The 11,376-nt window shown below is 31.2% G+C and overlaps 1 protein-coding gene across 1 annotated transcript; it reads left to right on the top strand.

The window, feature by feature from the left end:
- Nucleotides 1–3,072: 3,072 nt before the first annotated feature.
- Nucleotides 3,073–9,900, top strand: LOC117909490 (serine carboxypeptidase-like 18). Its single transcript, XM_034823534.1, has 14 exons — nt 3,073–3,307; nt 3,408–3,553; nt 7,292–7,368; nt 7,465–7,587; nt 7,756–7,858; nt 7,962–7,999; nt 8,079–8,180; nt 8,292–8,378; nt 8,459–8,623; nt 8,721–8,792; nt 8,880–8,998; nt 9,258–9,371; nt 9,464–9,524; nt 9,616–9,900. Exons 1-14 carry the CDS (start codon nt 3,123–3,125, stop codon nt 9,697–9,699), a joined length of 1,476 nt encoding a protein of 491 aa, XP_034679425.1. The 5' UTR covers nt 3,073–3,122; the 3' UTR covers nt 9,700–9,900.
- Nucleotides 9,901–11,376: the final 1,476 nt, after the last annotated feature.

Genomic DNA, 11,376 nt, shown 5'->3' with positions numbered 1-11,376 from the left:
CTCATAATACCCGAGGTGGTTTCCCACTTTGTGGCTTGGTCTAAAGCATGCCTGGGTGCAGAGATGAATGTTTTCACGTGATGAATAGCAACAACACTCCAGGGAAGGATGCAAGCTTTGTCACCAGGGCGCCTTTTTTTTACCACTCAAACGTCTTCTTATTCTCTCTCATGCGTAATACCCATATTTTTTTTCTTGACTTTCCCCAACTCAAATATCCTTCCATCCTCTCTCTTATGCATGCAACCATGTTTTGCTCCCAAACCTATTTAATATGTGGGGACCACATGTTTTGCTCTCAAATATCTTAGATATATGGTGGTCCCGGGTGATTTTCTTTTCCTTGCCATCTAACCACTCCTAATAACAAAGCCACAACTTATATTTTAATATTATTACTTATGTCTCCATATTTTAATATCCAACCGAAAATCTCAATTCTAAATCTAATTTTCAAAATCTCAATTTTCATTTAATTCCCAAAATTCAACTTCCACATTTATTTGTTTAATTACCATTATTATTGTAATTATTACTATTGTTACCGTTATTATCATTATTTTATCCATTTATTTATTTATTTATTATTTTTTTTTTTTAAATTCCATTCTCAAATTTTATTAATTTATTTATTTTTAAATTCCATCTTTTAAACAATTTTCATAATTGAAGTTTCAATCCCAATATTCGCATTCATTATTTAATTATTATTTTCGTTTTTATTATTATTCTTTTTATTTATTCATTTATTTATTCTTAAAAATTTTACCTTTAAACAATTCTTCAAAATTCCGATTTTTAAATTTAATTCCAATTTTCGAAATTCCAATTTTTATATCAATTTATTCAATCATTATCACTTTATTCATTTATTTATTTGTTTATTTTTAAAATTTCATCTTTAAACAATTCTTCAAAATTCCAATTTTCGAACTTAATTTCTAATTTTCAAAATTCTAATTTCTTTCAAATTTAATTTCCAAAATTCTAATTTCTTTTAAATTTAATTCCCAAAATTCCAATTTTCAAATTTAATTCCCAAAGTTCCAATTTTCAAATAAATCCCAAAAAGTCCAATTTTCACTTGAACAATTTTAATTCTACTCCGATTCTCAAACCTTATGTTTTTCTCGGTTTTACATAAGTAAGAATAATGAATTTTTGTAATTCCAATTAATGGAATTTACGAAATTAATTCATGTTAAAATAAATGGGCTTTGGTGGGGGCCCGACATATGGGATTTTATGATCGATTGATTGGTTGATTTGATTGTTATTCATGATTGATTTATCCTGTTCTATGACATGCTCGAAATTATTCCTTAATTGTGCACTAACCTCACTTCTTGATAGCGCTTCATGGATCACTGCCCAGGTACGCATCCACATCCGCTCTAGTCATTTTCGGTATGCATGTTTAGATTCTCACGTGTGCATGATCACTCTGGGTATTCATTGATTTCCTCATCAATTGTCATGATTGCTTCATTTTATTAGTAGAGACCCGACTTTAGGGACTTAAAGGGGTGCTACGGTCTATACCGTACCTTCCCGATAAGTAACCTGACCCCCGAACCCGATCCGGTTTCTCGCAGACCGCCTTTTCTAAAATAAGGAGTCACACTTAGGGTTTTTCTTTCTTATTTTGTTTACCCTCTTAAAAATGAAACAAAAATAAGTGGCGACTCCAAGTCATTTTTCCTAATCGATAAAATCAATTTTTCAAATTAAAAATCGAGCTCGCCATCGAGTGGGAAACGCATTAAGCCAAAATACGGGGTCCATAGCTATACATTAAGAATTTGTCATTTTTATAGTAATATAATAATTTATTAATTAAATGTTTGGGGTACATATAAGTTTATATAATTAATCTAGCAATTCAAATTACTAATGTTATGATGTTCACCGCATGGCAATTCAAATTAGTAAGCATGATAACATGAGACACAAGATGAGAATAGACTTAAGTAATTTATGACCACACATTGAACATGTAAACTATTAAGAAATGAAATATCCTCATATAAGACAAATGATACATTAAAATAATAATAATAATAATACATTAAACAGTTTATGGTTTAAATTTAAAAATCAAGATTTTGTTTACAGATTTAAAGTAAAAGGTTTACATTAATCGAGGATTTTGTAGGCTATTGCTAATAAATAATTATTTATTTTGTCACATCTTGTTACATGTCCATAAAATAAAATATTATAAAAAATGACAATTGTATCTACAAATACAATTAAGAGATAATTGGCATAAAATATTAAATAAAAACTTTTAAAAAACCATAATTTCCTTTTTATTTTATATAAAAAATAAATTAAATTTTGTAACTAACCAACAAATATAAACATGATAAAATAACAATCACCAACTATGGTTTATTTTAAGCAAAAACCTAAGCAGTCATTAAATGTAGTTTTGACACAAAAATACAAAAAACACATGAACACTTACATGACCCAAAAAAAACTACTTTCATGAATATTTTGGAAAAAATTCTACATATAGTAAATTATTTTCTTTAACAGAAAATATTGTTTTTGTGAGGAACTCGTAATGCAAGCCTGCACGTTCCAGCAGAACCACTTTCCTCATGAATGGAACATATCATTGAGAAGGAACCTAATGAAATTAATTATTTTTAGTATCTAATTTCCCAAAAAAAAATAAAAATTATCCAGTATTAGTGAAGTTCTAATGTAGCACAACTTTTCGTAACCCTTGATTTTTTTTTTATGGATTTGCTATATCCCTCGTTGGAAAGTTGGTTGAAAGCCCAATCAAGAAAAAGTCAAGGCATGAATACTAATGGAATAGGAACGTTAGCTGCGTCTGTACAAGAAAACGAACTTTCTCGGGTGAAGTCGTCTTGGTCCGAACTTGAAAGGAGGCTAACAAACAATCTTTCTGGGTGGAAACCACAATTCAGAGACCAATAGTCTTTTTGGTACATTCGTGGATATAATCCATCGGAGCTCGAAACTTACGGGTCCTTCAATTGACATGTGCCCAATATCGAAAACACCATACCTAACTTTATAGAAGTATAAAACCCACTCATACTACCCAACTTCTCGCATTCTACGGTCGATTTTCAACCCCAGACATGGCACCACCTGCAGCTCATGAAATGCAGCAGCTAAAGAATACGCTTAGGCCTAGCAAAAGGCTTTGTTACGTATGGCTGCATGTTCTTCTTCTCTTTGCCCTCTTTGGCCTGTCTAAGTCACAGTCAATTGTCGATACGCTTCCGGGGTTTTCCGGTGAACTTCCATTCAAACTTGAAACTGGGTGAGTAGTCTCCACATTGTTTTCACTCTTTGTCCTAGTAGTCTTAGAATCAAAATGAGGACAGAGGTGATAGTAATGGTAATATTGTTTGTTCACTCAGGTATGTGAGTGTAGGAGAATTGAATGATGTGGAGCTATTCTACTACTTCATCGAGTCGGAGCGCGACCCTGCTAGAGACCCTCTTATTCTCTGGCTCACCGGAGGCCCTGGTTGTTCTGGTTTCTCAGGACTAGTATACGAAATTGGTATTTTTCTTGTACATTCTTTAATATGCAAATTGTTCTTATTATGCCATTCCACATATGTCTATGAAATATGTAACTCTTTGGTGTTGTACCAAACAAGAATCTCTAAAACGTACAACTTGTATATTGAAAGTTAGCTAGGCAAAAGTTCAAAAAATATTATAAAGCATACTGTTGGGTATTGACAAGAATATGCAGCACAACTTTCAAAACTGACATCATAGTCAAATTAAAATATCATTTGAAGCTTAATTATGAAGGTAGGCAAAATATTTATATATTAATGCCCTTTTATATTTATTTGGGAAATATACGTCATGGGATTAATATATGGTTGACTATTGGGTTTTTATAATATATATATATATATATATATATATATATATATATATATATATATTAAGAAAGAAAATAATTTTTCTTTTATTTTTTTAATTACGTTATGAGAATCTAACATAACCTAAAAATCTAACATACATAATTTAGACTAGTGGTGTTTATTTTTTATAAAATAATTTTATATGTATAAAAGACCAATGCTATTAAAATTAAATTAGTGCACAAACCCCCTCTTTTCCCGTTGGAGGCAATGAACTCAATTTCCCATTAGAGAACTTTATATCAAAGGTGACGTCAAGACAACTAAGTAAATTAGTTGTCTTTATTGCTTATGTTACTATTTAAATAAACTAAACATAGTATTTAAAAAATATTATATTTTCTCTAAGTTTTTGACTTATCAAAAGTCGATCTAAAAAGGATTAAAAGAGCTTACTGGTGAAAATAATTATATAAGATTTAAGATGTAACCATTCAATCATTATATGCGATGGCTGGTGGTGAATTTCCATTTTGAATGGAGAATACGACATTAGCATTCAATGGGCCGTAACATCTTTTTCTGAAAGTCCACCAAAAAGAAATGCTCAAATCCTCCGAATTGACCGTTAGGTAACATCTAAAGGAAATGATTGAGTATCAGCTTTAATTACATTCCATTTTAAAATTCAACTTTGGTTGCCTTCAATGTTTTATTTATTTACTTATTTGTGATTTTTAGTGAAAAAAATATGCTACCTTCATCCTTCTTTCTAGATCATTGAAAAAAAAAATTCTATATTTTAAGGATATGTTTGTAATGCTTAAATAGAAATAGGACATAAAATTCATTTTATTTCCTATTTATTATTTAGTTTGAATTATTAATTCAAATGTGAAAAAAAAATATAAATTCAATATGATGAAGATCAAATTTCACTCCTAGGATTTTGATTTTTTTTTTTTTTTTTTGGCTAAATTGTGATCTATCCTTATTTCTGATTTCTATTTTTACTCTAATTTACATGTATTTAAATACACCCATAATTTTAATAATTTTTTATTGTATTAACAAATAAAAAAATAGATAAGAATTATATATGAGTGAATGCTAAAAATACCACACGGCATGGCCATATGCAGCTTGGATAAGCTTTTAGAGGTCCCCAATAAAGGCCCGTGACAGACGGTCAAAGAGCTAGCTGGGCTTGGGCCATCTTAATTAGACCCGGTACGACGGGTCAAGTTTTTCTCAATAAAAGCCCGTGAGACGGAACCTTACTGCTACAACGGGAAAAATGGAAAGTTTTTTCCCTTTTTTTATTTTTATTTATTTATTTATATTTTTTTTTTGCCCTTCTTCTTCTTAACAAAAATACAATGAGCGTGATCCATAGAAAAATTAGTAAGAAAGAGGGGTTGTTGGAGGTGCCTCCATTGGAAGAGTAGCCCCTAAAAGCTTTACAAAAGATGTCTTTCATCTTATTGAAATATTATAATTGTACATATTGCCTAGACCATATTTGTCATTTGTGGTTTTACCTTTAAAATCATTTCATTTAAAATCCTAGACCTTGGATTTCAGTCTTTGCCAATTTGCCGTCATTGTCAATTCTTGTCTTATTCATGTTTAGGCTTAAGTTCACCTATCGATCCCCTAAAATCATCAACCTTAAATGGAGGTTGCACCTATATGCCACTAAATTTCAAAACTTTCACTATGTATTTTTAAAAAGAATTCCTTTGAGGCTTTATAGAAATGATGGTTATTTTCATTGAGGTATGGTGAATTATTAATGGAAGATCCCATTGGTTGTGATTTCATGAATCAATAACATGCAAGAATTAGAAAATTTTAAATTTTCAAGATTAACTTGCCCTGATGCCACGTAGAAGTATATGTTCTTGATCCCTAAAACCAGCTAAAGAGGGGGGGGGGGGGGGGGGGGGGGAGGGGGGGAGGGGGGAGGAGTAGTGAATAGGTAGTCCAAAAGTTAGAGTCCAAATTTTAAATTTTTATCAATCCCTTTAAGTTCCCTATTATTCAAAGTTGATCAACATCACTTAATAATAATTAAAATAAGATAAAAGAATTGATCACTTTGAATGTACGTATGATCTAGATAGAAAACATTTCCAACACCTCTTTCAAAATCACCACAATGACAAAACCATCAATCTCAAACTTCATAGAGCAATTCCATTCATAATATAAAGTAAACACATAAATTTACTTGGACTGCCTTCTCCCAAGGGAGCTACTTTAATTATTGCCAATACTTTGCTTTTACATCTTCTACACAATACTTAGCCATTAGAAAAGGGTATGTGTCAAGCACTTGAGCACACACCAGAGACGCTTGTGCGGTCCTATAGGGCGCTTGAGTGCTACCCTTTTTTTCTTATTTTGTATGCAACCTGAAAATTTGAAATTCTTGACACCGTTCTTACATGTCAATGGTGCTCTTTTCACAACCATAAGGTAACCATAAAGTCCTCGTTGTATGCTTACCTCATCTATCTTTCGTAAAATTTTCTACAAGTCCATGGTAGATATATAACTAACTTCTACTGATACAAAATATTTAAAAAAATTTTAGAAAAATTTTAAAATATGTTTGAAAAATATTAGATAATATTGCATGTAGAAAATAATGTGCAATCGACATTCAAACTTTCAATATTTGTCAAATTTCAAATGCCATTCAGGGCTTTTCAAGGTATTTTACACAACTATTCATGGAAGTGTATGTTTCTCATACAACCTTAAATATACATATATATATATATATATATATATATATATATATATATATATATATATATATATATAAATTAGTAAACTTATTATTATTATTTTTATTATTTTAAAAGTTTCTTTTTACATTTTTTTAGTACATTTGATGGTGTTTCTACGTAAAGTGTTTTTAGTAGAAGTATTTTTTTAAGAAATGTTTTTACAAGAATTATTTATAAAGTGTTTTTTCAAAAAACATTATAAGTGATTTTTCAAATATATATTTAAACTGCTTCTTAAATTTTGTCAAACATATGATTTTTTAAAAACACTTTTTAAGTTAAAAGTGTTTTTTAAACTTTGTCAAACACCTTATGATTTTTTAAAAATACTTTTTAAACTAAAAGCACTTTCTAAAACCGTCGTCAAATAGAGTCTTCATTCCTTGGTTTTAAGATTTAACAAAATTTTTATAAGTTTTGTAGTTTATAATGCTAAAGGTTATATATGATACTAACCTTAGGAATTTAATTTCTTGAATTGGTCGAGGACTAAAAAAAGGGCTACCTATGGTATACAATGAACTTCTGAAATATTTTGATAAATAATGTATGCTCATAACATGGTAAACAAGTTATTTTCCTTGTGAAAAAAGTTGGTCATATTGAATTGTCTTTTGATAGGTCCATTAAGATTCAACTATACAGCTTTCAATGGGAGCCTCCCAAGTTTAGAGCTGAATCCGTACTCATGGACAAAGGTATTACCAAACTCTAACTACATTAACTTGATGATAAACACTACCAATAAGTTGCTTTGTAGTAATCTTGTGCTCTTACAGCTCTAATTTTTCCAGGTTGCCAGTATAATATTTTTAGACGCACCAGTAGGCACTGGGTTCTCTTATGCAACAAATCCGGATGATTACTATGCTTCTGACACAATATCAGCCAGGGACAACTACATATTTATCAGGAAGGTGTGTGAAAAATTAGACAAAAATAAGAATGAAGTTATATTCTTCAATTCTATAAAAAGTTGCATGATAAGTTACTGAGTCTATCCAAGAAATAGCAGAGAGTCTGTTTAGAAAATGAACCATTTTATGCCTTAAACAAATCTGATTATTTTATAAGTTTTGATGCAGTGGTTGATCGATCACCCCAGATTTCTATATAATCAACTTTACATTGGAGGCGATTCCTATTCGGGCATCATTGTTCCAATTCTCACTCTGGAGATAGCAAATGGTACATAACCTTATGTTCTGAGCTTAATTGAAACCAAGTTTTTCAATGGCTAGTTGAACTTTTCATCATTAAGCTGTCCCTATTATTTATGCTGGTGTTGTAGGTATACAAATGGGACTTAAGCCACTGATGACTCTCATGGTATATAGTCCAATTTATTGCATTTGAATTGTTTAATTTAGATTGATTTTTATAGTTTTACAATTGGAATGGCATTCAGGGATATATTCTTGGCAACCCAGTAACACATTTGCATAATGATGAGAATTCAAGAATTCCATTTGCTCATAGAATGGCACTTATATCAGATGAACTCTATGAGGTAATTTCACCACTCTTCTTCTAATGTTTGTCCCCTAAGCTTCCTCATAAACCATCGTCCAGAATTAAGTAACATTTATATAACTGATTTGGTACTTCTATTCTTTTTCAGTCAGCCAAAAATGCCTGTAAAGGTGAATTTATTTATCCAGATGAAAGCAATGGAGAGTGCATGGAGGTTCTGGCAGTTATTACAAAGGTTAGAGAGACCACCCCTTCTGGTTTTGATAAGGAATTGTTAGTTTGGGACCTGAAAATGATGAATGTTTAAATTTGTAGTGCACTGAGAAGCTAAACAGTGCACAAATTTTGGAACCCGTGTGTGCTCTTGATTCCCCAAAACCAAAGGAATCAAAACTAAAATGGAGCCTCAACCATATAGAAGATGTGTCCTCAGACATGATCAGCCTTCCAGTTCCTCAACGCAGCGAATTATGGTGTCGGGTAATGACCTATATCTATCCTTCACTCACACATACAGTCAGCAGTGCCCTCTTTATGGTGTACAAAGTTGGGTGAATGACTATGGTTTACTTCACAGAATTACAATTATTTGCTTTCTTACATATGGGAAAATGACGAGGCTGTTCAAGAAGCTCTTCATGTCCGAAATGTATGTCCTTAATATTTGAAGTTCTTCTTGAGGTTACCATCAAATGCAACACTATCTCACTAGGATATTTTTCATTGTACCAAGCAGGGTACAATACCATTTTGGAAGAGGTGCAATAAGACATTAGATTATGATTCTAATGTTGTAAGCACTGTTCCATATCATCGGAATCTCTCTGACCTTGGCTATCGAGCTTTGATATACAGGTGATATTCATAAATTGAAAGGCATATTTATCTTGGCATCTCATATATATAGATGTTAATTTTGGAGTCCAGGCATTCATTAATCACAAATGGCAACTGAGATTGAAGGTCATCTCTAAATAAATAAATTAGTGTAGCTTTTCTTTCTTTATATCACTTCAAAATCCTGGCGCCACAACACATCAAAGTTTTTGTATGCTTACTTTCATGCGAAATAGCCTAAAGTTGATGGTTAGCTAACGGATGCTTTTCCTTCCAGTGGTGATCATGACATGCTTATTCCTTATGTGGGTACCGAAAGATGGGTAAAATCTCTTAATATATCAGTTCTAAATGGTTGGGAACCATGGTTTGTTGATGGCCAAGTTGCAGGGTTAGTTGCCAAATCTGCAGAATTTTTTTTAAGCTTTTAATATTTTTATCTCAAAAGATTACTACTCAATGATGCTGCTATTTCTTCTGTAGATACTCGGTAGTCTATCAAGCAAACAAAACCGAGAATGACATAACCTATGCTACCGTAAAGGTAAACAAACAAACTCTTAGTTAGGTCCTTCTTGTAGTAATATTTAAGGATAATCTAACCGAATCTGAGTCTATATTTTTTGTCTTTGCAGGGAGGAGGTCACACAGCTCCTGAGTTCAGGCCTAAACAATGTCTTGCAATGATCGACAGGTGGCTTGCCTTTTATCCCTTGTAATTCATATCTCCGTGCCCAAATTTATTTACCATTTTTGAAGCAATGTAATGCATAAAATCTCCTGGTTCATCATTGAGGAATTGAGAAAATAATGAGTGATGATGAAACTGAAAATTCGGAATGAGAAATTGTATCCTAGATAGGGTAACTTTGTTTACTAAGAATATTGATTGAAGCAATATATATGAACGTTGTCTGATTTTTGTGCATGGCCTAAAGTTAAGTAACGAAAAGGAATGTATATGAGAAACTATTGTGCATCACATAAAGCAACCAACCAAAAGATATAAATTTCTGTGAGATAGGCTACTATGACTGATAATAAACCAATGAAAAAAAATTTGGCAATTTAAATCAGTTTCCTTGAGTTATACATGCACAATCATCCTAATATTAATTTGAATTTATACCCAAGTGGATATAAATTAATATATGATTCTCCAAGGAAACTTCCACTAATTAACTAACTAGAACCTCATCATGACCACAAACATCCTGCTACTCAACTTGCCGCTTTGTTCAATGACCTTAAAAGGCATATGCTATACAAGAATCATCGACAATGATTGCAAGTCCTTGTTGTAGAAATAAAGTGAAACTTTTACAATTGGACATGTATCTTCATTGGACTAATTATGGACTGGTTAAAAAATAAAAAATATATTTATATTAATTAAATTGTGATCAATTAAAACTCACGGACACCCCAAGCTAGTCCATAGACCAAAGACACCACGATCATTTCACATATCCAAGTCAAAGATCATACATGCAAAATAACAAAATAATTAAACTAACTAAAAGTAAAAAAATGCTCTTCTCCAAGTAAATTTATAGCAAGAAATGTTCTTCCAATTTGAGTAAATTTGTAGTGCTAAAGCAAGCTTTCAAGGATAGAAATTTAACAATAAGAATTATTTTGCAAAAAATCATTATTAATATTCTCATTAGTGTAATAATTATCTCTGTTAGTTAAATAGTTATTTTTGTATTTTTATATTTTCATATAAGAGGATGAGCTAGAGTTTGTTACAAATTGATTGCAACACTCTTTGTTTCCAACCTCCTAGACATGGGACCTTTATACTCACTTAACTTTCTATGATGAATGAGAATGGTGTGGGCTTCTTCTTTTATGATTGACTTCTCTTTCATAATATGGTATCAGAGCCTAATCGACTAAATTGACATAGAATGACTATTAGGAAGAGTGATCGAGGAATTTATTGGTAGGGTTGATGAAATGAAGGAAGATAAAGAGCAATAGACATGAAGAGTAGCACCGACGTCCAATACCCAAGTTGAGGAATCAAGGGAATTAGTAAAAGGGACTAAAGAAAGGGAACATATAACTGAAACTAAAAACTTATAAGTGTACATTTATTATTAAATTACATCAAACTTGTTTACATATTTACTACATCTTATTAAATACCGAAAAATATTCAAAGAAAAATATATGAAAACAAAAAGAATGAATGTATATAATTTATCAAATCATAACTTTAAATACTTTAAGTTAAAGAAATTGAAGAGAATTTGTATATACAATTTGAATAAATGTGAAGAAGAAGATAGAAACTAGAAGAATAACCAAAGAAAATGACAAAAGAACGAGAAAGTGGAAGAAAGAATAAGAAAGGTAAAGGGAGGGAAAGTTAGAAAGGGAGAGAAAAT

This window comes from Vitis riparia, chromosome 3 (genome assembly GCF_004353265.1).
Source record: "Vitis riparia cultivar Riparia Gloire de Montpellier isolate 1030 chromosome 3, EGFV_Vit.rip_1.0, whole genome shotgun sequence".
In the NCBI taxonomy this organism is placed as follows: Eukaryota; Viridiplantae; Streptophyta; class Magnoliopsida; order Vitales; family Vitaceae; genus Vitis; species Vitis riparia.
The sequence above is the reverse complement of the archived record's forward strand: the minus strand, read 5'-3'. Positions and strand labels throughout refer to the sequence as shown.

What these genes read in the sequence shown, in the direction of transcription:
- LOC117909490 (XM_034823534.1), top strand. Translation starts at nt 3,123, where the DNA reads ATGGCACCACCTGCAGCTCATGAAATGCAGCAGCTAAAGAATACGCTT. An exon ending in CACTCTGGAGATAGCAAATG is followed by an intron (nt 7,859 to 7,961) that starts GTACATAACCTT and finishes CTGGTGTTGTAG; the next exon opens with GTATACAAATGGGACTTAAG. An exon ending in AGCCACTGATGACTCTCATG is followed by an intron (nt 8,000 to 8,078) that starts GTATATAGTCCA and finishes AATGGCATTCAG; the next exon opens with GGATATATTCTTGGCAACCC.